Source organism: Phoenix dactylifera, unplaced genomic scaffold (genome assembly GCF_009389715.1).
Source record: "Phoenix dactylifera cultivar Barhee BC4 unplaced genomic scaffold, palm_55x_up_171113_PBpolish2nd_filt_p 001436F, whole genome shotgun sequence".
NCBI lineage: Eukaryota > Viridiplantae > Streptophyta > Magnoliopsida > Arecales > Arecaceae > Phoenix > Phoenix dactylifera.
In genome coordinates, this window is record NW_024068757.1 from 17815 (window position 1) to 35828 (window position 18014).

The following is an 18014-nucleotide window of genomic DNA, read 5'->3' on the forward strand; positions in this document are numbered from 1 at the left end:
ATGTTGGGAAGAAGATTCGCTGGGATCTGATCACGCGGAAGGATGGAGCTGGCTTGGTTTTTGTTCATGGGATCCGGGAGTAGATCTCTGTTCCTTTGTGGCTGAAGCAGGGGAAGTGTACGCGGGGAAGACGCATACGGTTGATGGCTAATGGCTGATCCGTAAGATAGGATGAACTCGGTTGGGAAAATCCAGAAGGAGATTGTTTGGGAGGAAATGGATGTGAGAGAGGATGATGACGCTGGGTTCGTGGATAAGGATCACAACTGGAATGACATGGGATGCTGGGAGATGATCACGGATGCTTCGAATTGGAGGATTCCTTCGGCTGGGAACAGGTGATGATTACAAACAGATTGAGCGTGAAACAGGGGAGAGAAGTTGGGATCTCGGTTAACAGCTGGGAACAAACTCGGATGGCCGAATGTGGGATGCTATGCATTTGTTTGCTGGGAAAGATCCGCTGAGCAAAGCATAGAAGACTCGGCTCCAGGATGCAGGGGATTCTAATCCGTGGGCGAAGCGGGATGAAGAGAAGTTGAGGAGGTTTGGGAATGGCTGTGAAATGATCCGGAAGCTGTTGGGGCTTTAATCCGAATGCTGGGGAGAATCTCGGTGGCTGGTAGGAGCTACACTTATCCATGGCCGGTGAAGGATTTGCTGTGAATGAGGGGACTTATCCGAAGCAGGGGAATGTGCCGTGAAGCTCGGGAGGATGAAGCTGCGGACGTGGAGCAGGGGGAGAGAGGAAGATGAGAATAAGGAAATGAACTCGGAGTGTGGAGTTGGGAGGTTGGTTGTGCTGCCGTTGGCTGGAGATCTAGGAGATGGGCGTGAGATAAGGATGAACTTGGAACAAGATGAGAGCTGGGAGATGTGAACTGAGAAGATAAACTTGGGAAAGAATGGGAATAGGAACAGGGGATTTTGTTTAGACTTGGTTCTAGATGGATGTTGTGAATGCAGGGAAGCTGGGAAGGGAGATGCGTGGAAGAAGCTCATGGCTAACCGTGGGATGCTGGGAGGAATGGGTATGTGAACTTGGGATGGATGAGGATGAACGCGTGGGAAGTTTGCTGGGATTAGTCCGGAAGAAGAAAAAATGAGTGCATGATCTGTGCTGGCTCTCATCCGGACATGCAGAGCAGGGGAGCAGACACGTGAATCTTAGGATAGCCATATTGTGACGACCCGTGCGGGCGTGTGTTTAGTCCCACATCGGTTATTCGCTGGGTAGATCTTGGGTACTTATACAGGATCAAAGAACCCAAATAATACCTTCCGGCTAGCCATTTTGGGTGAGGTCCTGGATTGTTACAAATGGTATCAGAGCGGACTCGGCCTATAACCTATGTGGATTAGGGGACTCTGCAGCACGGATCCATTGGGGCTGACCACGAGCCCATCGTGGTGTTTGTGATTAGATTTGAACCCTTAGCCTGACAAAGACGTCAGGGCTTGAACGGGGGGAGTATGTGAAGACCCGTGCGAGCGTGTGTTTAGTCCCACATCGGTTATTCGCTGAGTAGATCTTGGGTACTTATACAGGATCAAGGAACCCAAATAATAACTTTCGGCTAGCCATTTTGGGTGAGATCCTAGATCGTTACAAATGGTATCACCAAATCTGTCACGCCCCGAGCCCGAGGCGCGGCAGACGCCGCACGCCCGCACGGCGAGCCGCACAGGCGTGCAAGGCATCGGATCATATCAAAGCAAATACAGATATTCAAAACTGACATAATTATTTAAATATATTCAAAAGCAGTCTTACAAAATTTCAAAATAACATTTGCTAACATAATTCAAATGTCCAAACTAATCTAACTGAAATGCCAACAACTAATGGAATCATCGGAAATCTAACGCACTCCCCAATCCCGTGCGATCAAGCCTCTGAATCTGAAAAACAGAGAAAATAAAATAATGAGCTACACTAGCCCAGTAAGCAACAAAATACCCCAAAGTGGGGTCAGAGCATATCAGATCAAAATACAGGATAATGTCTGGAATAAATCATAAATAACATCGTTTTACTGTTTTCAAAACTTATTATCATTTTTCCAAAAATCTGATACCAGAATCTCAACATGATAGGCTACGGCCACGTAACCCAGTGGCATGGGTTGCACAAGGTGCCAAACACCACTATTATTAAGCACCGGTGGTACGGTGTTCAAATACCACTATTCTAATCACCGGTGGTACGGTGTCCAAATACCACTATTCTAATCACCGATGGTACGGTGTCGAAACCGGTTCCTCACAGATTACAAGTCGACAGGTCCAACGTATAATCCCCATTGGCGGGGCCAGAACAGAACAGAACAGATCATAGCCATGCTGAGAATACATATATATAAAAACAGTTTTCATAAATTTTCCAGTCATAGTTTACGGATTTCAGAGCATAATTTTCAAATGAAATTTAACATGCCAGACCCATTTTACTAAATACAAAACATATTTCAGAATTTAATCTACTAATAATTATTTTAGAAAAATGCACTTTGAAGCATTAAGTTACTTACCTCTTCTCGCTTAATCCCTACTTCAGATAGGCGAATCAGGTTCACCTGTTTAAATTTAATTAATTCCTTGTTAATTTCAGAACTAAGCAAAATCCAAAAAATAATTCTATTGGACACGACCCAACAAGGCCTAGAGTTGGCCCATAATGGGCATGGCCCGATAGGGCCCATATCGGACACGACCCAATGGGCCCACATAGACCCAGCTGAATAGGGCCCAAGGTTGGCTTTTAATTAGTTCATTTATACAATAAAATTTATTGTAGGGACTAATACTTAATTACAGGGTACTGTTCTATAATAAAACTTTAGTGGAGGGACCAATCAAATATATTTGGGGACCCTTATTTAATAATCTTTCTTATAGGGAACAAACATAAATTGCAGAAGGCTCTTTTGTGAAATAATATACTGCCAAGGGCTTAACTGCAAAATTCCATTTATTGGCCAAACGGGTTCGGGTTTCAGGTGTTGGGTTCCGGGTTCCGAGTTTCGGGTCGGGTTTCGGATTTTCGGATTTCGGGTTTCGGGTTCTCTCCCTTTTTTTTTTTAAACCGGGCCCAATTGGGCCCAAAGTGAACCAGGCCCAAGTCGGGCCCACGATGAACAGGGCCCATGCTTGGCCCCGTTCGGCCCGTAAGGGCCCTCATCTTCCCCAAAACCCCCTCCCCATGGACAGGGGAGTTGGAAACCGAGAGAGGAAGGGGGAAATCGGCGGGGTGGTCGGCCGGCCTAGGCGGCTGGGGGCCGTCGCCCGATCGACGGCCAGCCGATCGCAGTGGCGGCCGGCGGCCGCTGCGGCTCCCGGCGTGAAGAAGCAACCGAGAAGATCTCGGTTTGGGGCCAAAGCAAGGGAGGAAAGCATGCTGAATAAAGGGCAAAAGAGGCTTACCGGTGGTGGCAGAGGCGGCAGAAGGAGGATCTCGGCTCGGCCCGGCAGCTAGCAGCGGCGGCGGTGCTCGGAACCGAGGGGACGGATCTCAGAACAGGGGAAGGCTTGCGAAGGAGATTCGGACGGCGCTTGGTCGGGAAGAGGACACCGGTCACTCGGGAGGCAAGAACAAAGAAAGAAGAGGGAGGAGAAGGAGGAGAGGGAGGAGGAAGAAGCTCGGAGGTGGCCCTAGGGGAAGGTAAGATGGGGTTTTATCGTCCCATCGTAACGGCCCTCCGCCGCGAAAATCGCGGCGGTCGAACGAGATCCGCGGCCGCGGTTGGCCGCGGATTTACCGGAGGGGGGGGGGGTGCCGCGGGTATCCCGCGGCGCCCTTGCCCCGTTTGTCCCCGGAGGAGCCGGAGAGGATCGCCATCGCGATCCTCTGTTCCGGCTCTTCCCAAAAGAAGAGTCGGGCTGAAGTCGGCTGGGGCTGCCGGCTTCAGCCCGTATCTCACATTCTCTCCCCCTTAGAAAAATTTCGTCCTCGAAATTTAACATATCTCAGTTTGCAAAAAGGTCCGGATATTTTTTTTTTCATCTCGTCCTCTAGTTCCCATATAGCCTCACGTTCTGAGTGATTGCTCCACTGGATCTTGATATAGGGAACTGTGCGCCTTCTTAATACTTGTTTCTTTCTATCAATTATCCGTACAGGCTGCTTAATTTGCATAGCAGAGACAACTCGAGGAAAAGTGTAAGTACCACAAACTACGAAGTTAAATTCATTGTCTTTAGGGGTCTGAAATTTTACTTGCTTTTCATGGCAATTAATGGTAGCAAAGTGTGACGCTGACTAGTCTATACCGAGAATTATGCCAAAGTCATGCATATCTATAACTATCAAATCAACAGGCAAGTCTCTACCTACCATCTGAGCTGGACAAATTTTGCAAATCTGATTACCGGTCATCCCATTCCCGACGGGGGTGCTAACATGCAAATCATACTCTAATAGCACACAAAATAGGTCATGTTTTTGCACAAATATCGATGACACAAGGAATGCGTAGCAACAGAATCAAACAGTATATAAGCATAAACATAAGCAACCGGTAGTGTACCTGACACCACAGTATTGGATGCCTGAGCATCCTGCTGAGTCAGTGCGTAAATACGACCCTGTGTGCGCGGTCTCCCCCCTGTCCGCTGCTCAGAAGAAGAAGGCTGAGCCGACTGAACCGGAGCAGGATAAGCTTGTACTTGTTGGGTCCCTGTAGCTTGGGGCCTCTGATCTGATTGTGATACTTGTTGATTATAAGGGCACTCCTTTATCCTATGACCCTGTTGTCCACATTTGAAACAAGCGCCGGACAATCGTCTACAGAGTTCTGTCTTATGGGCGCCTCCACATGCTTCACATTTAGGCTTCTCTTGTTGGATAGTCTCACCATAAGATCCCTGCTTTTCTGATTGCCCAGACCTATTACGAGATTTTGCTGTCCTGCTAGAATTCTGTCCACTATGAGTATCATCATCTCTGCTCCTCTTCTTTTGTATTCTATCTTTTGAATCTTGTGTTTCCTTCCAGACAATTTCCATATTCTTGGCCCTATCTACCAATTCATCATAGTTTGTTGAGTGCACTGCGGCCAAACCCCGACGTAAGTGAGGCTTCAATCCTTCTTCAAATCTCCTTATCCGAGACTCTGCATCTATGACGAGGGTGGGAGCAAACCGAGCTAACCTGTCAAACTCTGCCTCATACTCATCCACGGTCATAGTTCCTTGAGACAGATTTAGAAATTCCCTCTCTAGCTCCCTAAGGCGACTTGAAGGGAAATACTTGGAGTAAAAGGCTGTGCGAAATCTCTGCCAGGTAAGTGCCTCCTGCTCGGGTGCCAATGTGCGCTCCACAGACATCCACCAATGATGAGCTCGGTCCTGAAGCATATAGGTGGCAAATCTGACCTTCTCTTCATCGGTGCACTCCATTGCCCTGAAGGCTTTCTCCATTTCATCTATCCAGGCTTCGGCCTCTTGAGGGCTAGTGGTGCCCTTAAAAGCTGAAGGAGCCATTCTTTTGAATTCTGCTATACTCCTTCTTTGCTCAGGAGGAGCAACATCCTGTTGGACTGGTTGCTGAGGTTGTTGCCTCTGTTGGCGTACTAACCCGACGACCTCCTCGATCAGTTCGAGCACCCGAGTTTGATTTCCGGCGGCAGCTTCTGGAGTTGATTGACCCTGAGGCCCTGAGCTATGCGATGCCTCGCCCGCTTGGTTAGTGGGGGCTCTTCCCCGAGAGCCCCTAACCATCCGATTCAAGCTACGGACACGGCGAGGCGGCATTCTGATTCAGTAAAAATGTAAATGTTATAAAATCATCTAAACAGAATAATACATAATAGTTAACAAAACAAATGAACATTATCCTCTTATCTAGTTCCTACCCATCTCTCAACCTTTCTGACGAATTCTAAAGATCCTAAAACTTAAGCTCCATCTGACTATTTCAAAAACAATCCCTAAGAATCTGAAACCTGAGCTCTGATACCACCAAATCTGTCACGCCCCGAGCCCGAGGCGTGGCAGACGCCGCACGCCCGCACGGCGAGCCGCACAGGCGTGCAAGGCATCGGATCATATCAAAGCAAATACAGATATTCAAAACTGACATAATTATTTAAATATATTCAAAAGCAGTCTTACAAAATTTCAAAATAACATTTGCTAACATAATTCAAATGTCCAAACTAATCTAACTGAAATGCCAACAACTAATGGAATCATCGGAAATCTAACGCACTCCCCAATCCCGTGCGATCAAGCCTCTGAATCTGAAAAACAGAGAAAATAAAATAATGAGCTACACTAGCCCAGTAAGCAACAAAATACCCCAAAGTGGGGTCAGAGCATATCAGATCAAAATACAGGATAATGTCTGGAATAAATCATAAATAACATCGTTTTACTGTTTTCAAAACTTATTATCATTTTTCCAAAAATCTGATACCAGAATCTCAACATGATAGGCTACGGCCACGTAACCCAGTGGCATGGGTTGCACAAGGTGCCAAACACCACTATTATTAAGCACCGGTGGTACGGTGTTCAAATACCACTATTCTAATCACCGGTGGTACGGTGTCCAAATACCACTATTCTAATCACCGATGGTACGGTGTCGAAACCGGTTCCTCACAGATTACAAGTCGACAGGTCCAACGTATAATCTCCATTGGCGGGGCCAGAACAGAACAGAACAGATCATAGCCATGCTGAGAATACATATATATAAAAACAGTTTTCATAAATTTTCCAGTCATAGTTTACGGATTTCAGAGCATAATTTTCAAATGAAATTTAACATGCCAGACCCATTTTACTAAATACAAAACATATTTCAGAATTTAATCTACTAATAATTATTTTAGAAAAATGCACTTTGAAGCATTAAGTTACTTACCTCTTCTCGCTTAATCCCTACTTCAGATAGGCGAATCAGGTTCACCTGTTTAAATTTAATTAATTCCTTGTTAATTTCAGAACTAAGCAAAATCCAAAAAATAATTCTATTGGACACGACCCAACAAGGCCTAGAGTTGGCCCATAATGGGCATGGCCCGATAGGGCCCATATCGGACACGACCCAATGGGCCCACATAGACCCAGCTGAATAGGGCCCAAGGTTGGCTTTTAATTAGTTCATTTATACAATAAAATTTATTGTAGGGACTAATACTTAATTACAGGGTACTGTTCTATAATAAAACTTTAGTGGAGGGACCAATCAAATATATTTGGGGACCCTTATTTAATAATCTTTCTTATAGGGAACAAACATAAATTGCAGAAGGCTCTTTTGTGAAATAATATACTGCCAAGGGCTTAACTGCAAAATTCCATTTATTGGCCAAACGGGTTCGGGTTTCAGGTGTTGGGTTCCGGGTTCCGAGTTTCGGGTCGGGTTTTGGATTTTCGGATTTCGGGTTTCGGGTTCTCTCCCTTTTTTTTTTTTAAACCGGGCCCAATTGGGCCCAAAGTGAACCAGGCCCAAGTCGGGCCCACGATGAACAGGGCCCATGCTTGGCCCCGTTCGGCCCGTAAGGGCCCTCATCTTCCCCAAAACCCCCTCCCCATGGACAGGGGAGTTGGAAACCGAGAGAGGAAGGGGGAAATCGGCGGGGTGGTCGGCCGGCCTAGGCGGCTGGGGGCCGTCGCCCGATCGACGGCCAGCCGATCGCAGTGGCGGCCGGCGGCCGCTGCGGCTCCCGGCGTGAAGAAGCAACCGAGAAGATCTCGGTTTGGGGCCAAAGCAAGGGAGGAAAGCATGCTGAATAAAGGGCAAAAGAGGCTTACCGGTGGTGGCAGAGGCGGCAGAAGGAGGATCTCGGCTCGGCCCGGCAGCTAGCAGCGGCGGCGGTGCTCGGAACCGAGGGGACGGATCTCAGAACAGGGGAAGGCTTGCGAAGGAGATTCGGACGGCGCTTGGTCGGGAAGAGGACACCGGTCACTCGGGAGGCAAGAACAAAGAAAGAAGAGGGAGGAGAAGGAGGAGAGGGAGGAGGAAGAAGCTCGGAGGTGGCCCTAGGGGAAGGTAAGATGGGGTTTTATCGTCCCATCGTAACGGCCCTCCGCCGCGAAAATCGCGGCGGTCGAACGAGATCCGCGGCCGCGGTTGGCCGCGGATTTACCGGAGGGGGGGGGGTGCCGCGGGTATCCCGCGGCGCCCTTGCCCCGTTTGTCCCCGGAGGAGCCGGAGAGGATCGCCATCGCGATCCTCTGTTCCGGCTCTTCCCAAAAGAAGAGTCGGGCTGAAGTCGGCTGGGGCTGCCGGCTTCAGCCCGTATCTCCATTTGTAACAACCCAGGACCTCACCCAAAATGGCTAGCCGGAAGGTATTATTTGGGTTCTTTGATCCTGTATAAGTACCCAAGATCTACCCAGCGAATAACCGATGTGGGACTAAACACACGCCCGCACGGGTCGTCACATACTCCCCTCGTTCAAGCCCTGACGTCCTCGTCAGGCTAAGGGTTCATATCTATTCAAATCAAATCACAAATACCACGATTGGCCCGTGGTCAGCCTCAATGGATCCATGCTGCAGTGTCCACATAGGTTATGGGCCGGGTCCGCTCTGATACCATTTGTAACAACCCAGGACCTCACCCAAAATGGCTAGCCGGAAGGTATTATTTGGGTTCTTTGATCCTGTATAAGTACCCAAGATCTACCCAGCGAATAACCGATGTGGGACTAAACACACGCCCGCACGGGTCGTCACAAGTTTACTATAAACTTGTGATACCAAATGTCACGCCCCCGCCTCTGCGAGGCACGTGAGGCACCTAGTGCCCACGTGGGGGCCACATGAGGGAGGAACACGGGGCTCCCCTGCCAGATATTGTCCGGTTCTGGGGCTTCACGCAAGCGTCCTTCACCCCTCCCCGGTTTTGTTTTCCACCCAAAACGCGTCTGCAGGATTTGGAGACACCCGCCTCATATGCCCAGGCTCTGGAACGAGTCTTTCCGATGTGGGACTATTGGGCCTCACACCCTTCCCACCATCGGACAAGAGCCGTCCTCGGCTCTGATACCATTTGTAACAACCCAGGACCTCACCCAAAATGGCTAGCCGGAAGGTATTATTTGGGTTCTTTGATCCTGTATAAGTACCCAAGATCTACCCAGCGAATAACCGATGTGGGACTAAACACACGCCCGCACGGGTCGTCACACATATGTTGAAGAGGAAAATGGGAAGTGGGGAGATTTGTTTTTGATGAGTGAATGTGTGAAGAGAAGGAAGACTTAAATGGCTGATTGCACATGAAAGCTGGTAATGTTCAACGTGGGAGGATGTTAGAACATAAACGATTGAACTCGATTGGATGTGAAAGGAATAGATGAGTTGGGCTGAATCGAAAATCTGAGAGGGTCTAATTCACGGGGTGCGTGTCATTCGGGTTCAGGGATCATCCAAAATGAGTTTGACTCATCCTGCATATATTGGACATGACCAATAAAATCAATCAAACTTGAATTACTTCTAATAATTTATTAAAATGCAATGATGAAAGAGAATGAATTTTCTTATGTTTAAATTTAAAAATATGTATATAAAAATAATAATAAGTGCTATGAGTAAGAAGTTAATTTATGCATTATTTAGCACTTATCACTTAACCAAGGAACGGGGCTAATAACTGTTAGGTGAGGTCCTTATAACTTGGAGACCAAGTTGGCTACAACTTGCTTGAGAAGCATTGTACAAGAAGTTGTACACTTATTGTTTATATGTCACCAATAACTGTTAGGTGAGGTAACATGTAAATTGGTGGGACCGTAGCACCCCACTTGAAATCTAGAGTCGCAGGTTTTCGTTTCTCTACCGGAAGAGTGTAAGAGATTCGAAAAAATAGTGGGAGGTGTTTGTTTTAAATGTTCCTAAAACAAATAGAGTTCAAGTACAAAATTCTAACTAGAATCTTTACTCTCTGAGGATTATAAAGTCAGCTTCCAAACTCTTAACTCATATCCTAGAGAACAACCGTTTGACCAAACTCAATTATAAAGACTCGCTCAATAATTTCAAAATAGTTTTGAATTGTGACAAATTAGGGTATATGCTAGACCATGATATCCCCGTGTTACTAGTCCGTCCGATCACTGATCAGCGTAAGATGCATGACAAGTAAACGAACGATGACAATAAAGTTAGGTGCTACATAACGGCATGAGAACATGAAGACTTCCAGGAACATATTGAATCACCTGCAAGAGTTGTAGGGTGAATAGAGTCGCGCAGCACGGTTTGAAGTATCCAAAAGGCTCTTCAAGGCCAAGATACACGAAGGGCAGTCCATCCATGATCATGGTTTGACTGTGATAAAGGACTTAGAGGAGCTTGAGAAGCTCGGCATGACCATGCATAAAGAATTGCAAACGGATTTGATCCCGCAATCCCTTCCAGCTTCATATGAACAGTTTATAGTAAACTATCATATGAACAAAACTGTATGCACCAAAATAGAATTGTTATATAAATTGGTAACTACCTTAGGGACCTTGAAGAGTCCAAGGGGCATAGTTTTCGCTATCGAGTTGGCTTCTACTTCCAAGAGAGAGTCTACCTGGAAGAAGAAGAAGTCTGCGAAGAAGCGGAAGACCGAGAAAAGGCCAAGTAAGAAAGTTCCAAGAAAAATGCCGATTGTAAGGGAAAGTGTTTCTATTGCATTATGAATGGCCATTGGAAGAGGAACTGTCCTACATACATGGAAAACATAAAAAGCAAGAAAGGGTGACACACCTTAAGAAGGTATGTCAGATATACTTAGGATACTTAAGAATTGTCACCTGCTGCTAGCAGAAATTTGATTTCTGTATCTTGTTTAGCACAGAAAGATTTTATAAGACTACTGTTCCATTTATTTGAGAAATAAATTGGTTCCACGTGGTTTTATGATTGACAGTCTTTATCACTTACATTTGGATGTATCTATGAAATTATCTGAGCAAATAGTGAGTACCATAGGATCCAAAAGATCTACAGATGAGATAAATCTAAAGTATTTGTGGCACCTCAGGCTTGGGCATATAGGAGAAGACAGAAGCGCTACCATTACACCAAAACCGACCGGTGTTAGTGAAGGCGCAACTCTATTTTCTTAAACCCCACCAAAGGCAGCGCCACGAGTCGACTCCGACCAAGGCCTCGCCCAACCCCGGACTCCGACCTGGCCTCGCCATGGGTTCAAGGACCCTCGGTATGACCCACCTACTAACCAGGCCATCGCCATTGGCAGGCGGCAGGACATGCTGACAGTGACCCTCCCTGTGCTGCTCAGGGACCCCGCGGGTATGGTCCGCACAATGGCCGAGTATGTCCAACATTCCCCCCCCAACACGATGCCTGGGTTTCGAACTCGAGACCTCTGGCTCTGATACCAATTGTCAGGATCAAACGCTACCATTACACCAAAACCGATCGGTGTTAGTGAAGGCGCAACTCTATTTCCTTAAACCCCACCAAAGGCAGCGCCACGAGTCGACTCCGACCAAGGCCTCGCCCAACCCCGGACTCCGACCTGGCCTCGCCATGGGTTCAGGGACCCTCGGTATGACCCACCTACTAACCAGGCCATCGCCGTTGGCAGGCGGCAGGACATGCTGACAGTGACCCTCCCTGTGCTGCTCAGGGACCCCGCGGGTATGGCCCGCACAACGGCCGAGTATGTCCAACACGCCGGCTACCCCCCTCTCTACCGATGGTTCCCTCTCCTTTTATAGATAGCTCCCACCCCGGCGATGGATCCCCTTTCTGCGTGGAGAGGAGGAGGAACAGGTGCCTGGGATTGTGCGCGGGAGATTGAGAAGGCGAAAGAGGCGGACGGCTGGAGCTTGATCACGGAAGGCTGGGATCTTTGGCTGGACGCGATGGAATTTCCTTCACGGATGGCTGCGGGATCGACGGGAGGAGCCGATCATGGCTTGATGGGCGCGGGATCCGTGGAGGGATGTGTGCGGCGTTCGGGTGGGATCCTTTCTTTTCCCCCGTTTCCGCACGGGATGAAGCTGGAGATCTTTGAAACGGGCGGAAGAAGCTGCATGAGGGGCGCTGATTCACGGACGCGGTGGAGGCTGGATCACGGGAGCTGGTAGCGGACGTGTTCCACCGGAAGAAGAGGTGATGGGTTTCCTTCTTTGGGTGCCGGATTGGAAGCGGGAGATGTTGATCTGGAACGGAGTGCGGAGGAGGCTCCTTGATGGCAAGAGAAATCCGGGGATGACGCTGGCTTGTGCCATGCATGGGTCAAGTTGGTGCCATACCAAATCAATGGCTGATACGTTGATGCGTGCGATTGGGAGCTGGAATCACAGTTGGGCTGAGACAACGGTTGGATGGCAGTCGGCAGTGACTCGACTCCATCAGGGTGATGGCCGTGGGAATTAAGAGAAGTCAGATGCAGCTGGGACTCGGTTGAACCTGGACATAGAACGTGGGATGCTTGCACAAATAAAACATTAATTAGTTAATTTTATTTTTAATGATTAGCTAAAATACTAATTAAAATGGTCTGACGATTGCACTTTTGTGCTCTCATCAAGGGACTTGTACTACCTACCTAGCCTATCACTCCTGGTTGGACAGGAACGCACGAGTTTTTGAGGGGAGTAGTTCGCCCCCGAGGGCGGTATATAGTAACTAGGGCACCATTGCACACCAAGAAGTTCTTTAGCTCTGCTGAGATTTCACCCACCGGGTTGGCCAGGGACATCTTGGGTACCCCTTCTGCTCTTGCAGCGTTCAGATATGTTTTCGTATCCTGAGTGCCCCCATCTTCTGGCTTCCTAAAGATGAATTTCGATGGCAGTTTGGCTGTTGATGGGAGAAGTGGAGGCATGGGCTTCGTCATCAAAGACCATGACTCTAGATTAGTAGCGACGGAAGGCCAGCGGATCTTCGATTCCTCAGTGGTGTGTGCTGATGGACACTCCATGCGGACCGGATTATCCTTGAGGGTGACTCGGCCACAATGGTTGATTGGATCAGGGGTCGGGAACGTGCAAGCGAGGGCAGGCCGCTGCTACTTGACATTCGCGGACTTCTGCAAGAGTATAGTGCTCATCAAGCTACACACGTCTACAGAAAAACGAATAGTATAGCTGACTGGGTTGCTTCCTATATGGCTTACCATTCTGGAGATTTTGTTTGGAGGGAGCGCAACACAGTGCCATATTCCTTTTCTGCTTTATTATTTTCGGATTTTGTTGGCCACATCCATACCCGTAAGGTGTGAGCTGCCGTTGTACCAAAAAAAAATATGTTGAATAAGAAATCACTATGTGTTCCAGTACATACCTCATCTTCATGTGCCACAAAGCATAGATTTTCAATTTCAGTTTGTTGCTCTTCTTCTTCAAAGCTAGTTTTAGATTCACTAAAAATGTTAGTGTATTCATATTTAACTTCATGCATATTCCAGATTTTCTTGACAGTTATGCAAAAAGATATGCTATTAAGTTTACTATCATCTAATGCACAATATAGAATATTCATGGCTTTTGAATTTTACTGAGCCATTTTCTTATCATGACTAATGTTTGTGTGTGGCCCATTAACTATGATACTCTATAAATCATAGTCATGTGCTTGAATGAAAATGTGCATACATGCTTTCCAATGTGTGTAGTTGATGACCCAAAGATTGAGTTAAAGATTGATTTTGATGATCACAAAACCTTGAAGTATAATTACTAATGTTTGTGTTGCAAGAAGAAAGATAATTTATTTTGCAAGGAACATAGCAAGTTGGAAAAATACAAGAAGGCCTCAAAAGCTCTCAAAAAAGTTGGAAGAAAGCTTCACTTCATTGGCCCAAGTTTCAAGTTCAAAGGATTCAAGTTGAAGGAGCAAATTCAAAGAAAGATTCAAAAGAATAGTCCTCGAGTCGACTCCTGAAAGTTTAGAGTCGACTCTGGCACTCTAGAGTTTCAAGAAATAGTTCTCGAGTCGACTCCGATACTCTACGAGTCGACTCCGACTGAGAACAAACAAAAAGACAGAGAGTTGATTTTCAGCGCTACAGTGATCTCGAGTCGACTCCAACTTCAGCGCTACAGTGCGGAGTCGACTCCCAGCTACAGTGCCGGCAGACTACTATTCACAGGTCGACTCCTGTTTCAGCCGAGTCGACTCCTACTTCAGCCGAGTCGACTCGAGCACGCTGGGAGGCATAACGGCTAGTTTTTTCTTGATTCCAACGGCTCTATTTTTGTCTCTCACGGCTAGATTTTTGTTTCCACTCCCTCAAAAGCTATAAAATCAAGAGGAGAGCTAGGGGAGAAGGTATGGAAGTGGGAGAGAACATTTAGGGAAGAGATTTCAAAGAGATTATAAGGAAAATCTCCCATAAGCACAAAAGGGCCATTCAAAGTAAAATAGAGAGAAGAAGAGCATCCAAGTGAATCCCAAAGCTTCCTCTCCATCCGTGTGCTGCCTCGGTGATCCTCTACTTCGTGCAAAATCAGAAGAGGGTCAAGTAAAGAAGAAGCCGAGTTCCTCCATCTACAAATTTGTTTGAGGGCTTCATCTCTTTACTTTACTTATTTATATTTGCTATATTTGCTTATTTGAGAAGCTTGTATTTGATTTAAACTCTTGCTCTATTATCTTGTAACTTGATTCAATCAAGGGATTGAATCAAGGGGTTAAGGTTTGTTGGTGAGCCAAAGGAAAAACCAACTTTGTAAGGTTGTGGTTGGTGAGCCTTTGGGAAAACCAACTGGGTTGATTGTGAACCCGGAAAACAATCGTTGTAAGGTTGTGGTTGGTGAGCCTTTGGGAAAACCAACTGGGTTGGATTGTGAGCCCGTGAAAACAATCGGTTGGTTCTAGTCGGTGAGCCTGTGAAAACCGACCGAGTTCGTTGTGATCTCGCAAAATAACAAGTTGGGTTGTGAGCTTGTAAAACAACCGACTGTAATCTGAGGGATTATAATGAAATTCCCAAGAGGTCTTGGGGAGTGGATGTAGGTGCTGGGGTGCACCGAACCACTATACATCTTTGTGTTTGTGATGCCTTATCTCTTGTATTTCATGCCTTACATTCATGCTTGATTGTGTAATATCTCTAGCTTTGTTTTCTATAGAGTTATAAGTGATTGTTTAGAGTTTGCTTAGCTTCCACTCCATTCTTACCATACACATAGATTAAAATTGATCATACAACTATAAGTTAATTTTAGATCAATTGCACCCTAAAGCCATAGTATAATTGCTCTAGCTTAATTTTCCACTGCTTTACTTGTAATTGCCTAGAGCTTAAGTAAATAACATCTTATTATTCCGCTGCATCCTATTCAAAGTAAAAATTAGGGAACATAATTTTTAGAAAACCCAATTTACCCCCCCTCTTGGGTTGTCACCTTGGGCAACAAGTGGTATCAGAGCAGGTGCTCTTCTATTAATTATAGTCTTAACTGACTAGAGCTAAAGATTATGACAACCCCACATAACATATTATTTGCCGAGGGACTTTTCATAAACAGACCTCCACTGTTTGATGGAACTTACTATATTCAATGGAAAGCTAGAATGAAAATTTTTGTTCAATCACAAAACTATAAAATATGGAATATCATTATAAATGGACCTCACACACTCTCTCAAAATGTCAATGAAAAAGACTTAGCACAATTGAATGCTAATGCTATGAACTTTCTATATTGTGCTATCCATGAATCTATATTTCATAAGATTTCTGCATGCTTATCTGCTAAAGAAATCTGGGATACTTTAAGAAATATTTATGATAAATCTCAGATTAGCTCACATGTGCTTCAATTGCATACTAACAATGAGACTGCAGAATCTTCCACATTAGCCGAGTTGACTCCTAGTTTGTCCGAGTCGACTCCTAGAGAAGAACAATCTGAAAGGCAGAGACTTAGTCTTGAAGATCCTGTGAACGAGTCGACTCCAAGTATTTCAGAGTCGACTCCCAAGTTAGCCGAGTCGACTCCAACAAGGCCCGAGTCGACTCCGAGGCAGAACAGTTCAAAAGACAGAGAATCATCTTTTAGGCCTCTGAGAACGAGACGTCTCCCGAAGATCTCGAGTCGACTCGCAAGTCAGTCGAGTCGACTCCAAGTAAACCCGAGTCGACTCGAGGAAGAAAGAACAACAAGAAATTCAAAAGCTTCCTAAAGACAAAGAAGAAGAGGAAGCAAGAAGAAAGAAAGAAAGAGATAAAAAGGAAGAAAGTTTTGACCAAGGAAGAGTCAGGCAAGAAAATGAAAGCCAGGAGCAACAATGATGATATTAGCTCCAAAGAACTACAAGAGGTAACTAACTTTTGCTTTATGGCACAAGAAGATAAGGTAAAATCTGAATCTACTTTTACATCAAATGATTTTCAAGAAGAATTTTCTTATGATGAACTTTTAAATGCTTTTCATGATTTGTATGGTGAATGTAGAAAATTAGCTATGAAAATAAAAATCTTAAAAAGCTAAATTTGAAAATTTCAAAAGAAAGAAATTCTATTGCTGAAATACAAGACAAACTAAATTCTGAAAATAAAAGCTTAAGGTTAAATTCAGAAGAATTGATTCAGAAAAATCATAGCTTAATCAAAACAAACCAAAACTTGAGAGAAGAAGTTGACCAACTGAAATCTCTTATTAACAAGTTCACTGTAAGTTCAGAAAGATTAAAAATGATGTTTGAAAATCAACATATTGTTTTTGATAAATCCAAACTTGGGTTAACTCCTTTGGTTAACAATAAATCTCTAGAGAAAAAGGTTATCAATGCATCAAGCAAACCATTAAATAAGATAACTTATTTCAAACATGAAAAGAATGGGCATAACAACTTTACCTATCGTTCTAACACAATTAAATCAAATGGTAAAGTTATTACTATTAAACAGATTTGGGTTCCAAAAGGAACCATATGTCTTAACTCTCAAGGACCCAAGCAAACTTGGGTACCCAAAATAAAAATATGAGGATGTAGATGTAGGTGTGCCAAGATACCCATGGAACAAATAGAACTTTCATACAAATGTGTATTCTAGACACACGTTAAAGAGTGAAACTTAAAATATAATCAAGAAAAGTAATTAAAATAGAAGAAATAAATTCAAAGTCCTTCATCTTTCTATACTTTTCTATATTGAGGGATACTTTGTTAATGATTAATCAATTTCCTTAAATTATCTTTTTGAGTCCTCTATATGCTTGATTGAGAGTTCGTATCCAAGGCATTATCTTCTATTGATCATAGACATAAGAATATGTACTTAATATGCTCTTAAAAAATTATGCATTATAAATACTAATATTAAAGAATTTTTTTTTGGGCATATAAAATTAACTTATGCTAGTATGGACTTAATTTCAAAAGACCTTGCCATTGGCTTACTTAGATTATCTTCTGAAAGGTCAAAGTGTGCTATGCATGTTAACTAAGGAAACAAACAAAAATCAATCTCTAAATCTAAAGATGTTGTTTCCAACACTAAGTTTTCAAAAGCTTACATTGGCTTTGTTCTTGGCACGTAAATTGAAATATTTTCTGCATTGGCACAAACTCACAAAAAGGGATCAAATGAAAAAGGTTTGCAAACTAATGAAAGTAAAAGAAGTATCATGGCATAGTCTTGAAAATCAATTTCTTATTAAATTGTGCACAGAAAATAATATTGAATACAATTGTTTCTACACCAAGAACACCATAAGTAAAATAGGATTAATAGAATCCTTGAAGAAATATAAAAGGCAATGTTGTATGATAGTCATCTACTTAAATAATTTTTTTTGTTAAAAGCTATCATCATTGCTTGTCATATATATGGTTTCTATTAGATCTATTTTTGATGAAAACTCCATTTGATCTTCTAAAAAATAGAAAATGATCTATCGCATATCTTTCATATTTTTCAGTAGTATATGTTATGCTTGATATGGTCTTTTGAAAATAATGCCAAATCTGATAAAGATATTTCTATTTTTGGATATCATTCATCAAGCAATGCATATGGAACATTTAATGAAAAGATTATAGTTGTAGAAATATCAATTCATTTTATTCTTTATGAGAC

The 18014-nt window shown here is 44.4% G+C and overlaps 1 protein-coding gene across 1 annotated transcript; it reads right to left on the reverse strand.

The window, feature by feature from the left end:
• Positions 1-4333: 4333 nt before the first annotated feature.
• On the reverse strand, positions 4334-5325 carry LOC120108621 (the record flags this gene model as incomplete). The annotated part of the gene is made up of 2 exons (XM_039122280.1): positions 4527-5325; positions 4334-4413 (listed from the first exon to the last, which is right to left on the reverse strand). Coding segments are annotated over exons 1-2 (879 nt in total), but the record flags the coding sequence as incomplete, so codon positions are not given.
• Positions 5326-18014: the final 12689 nt, after the last annotated feature.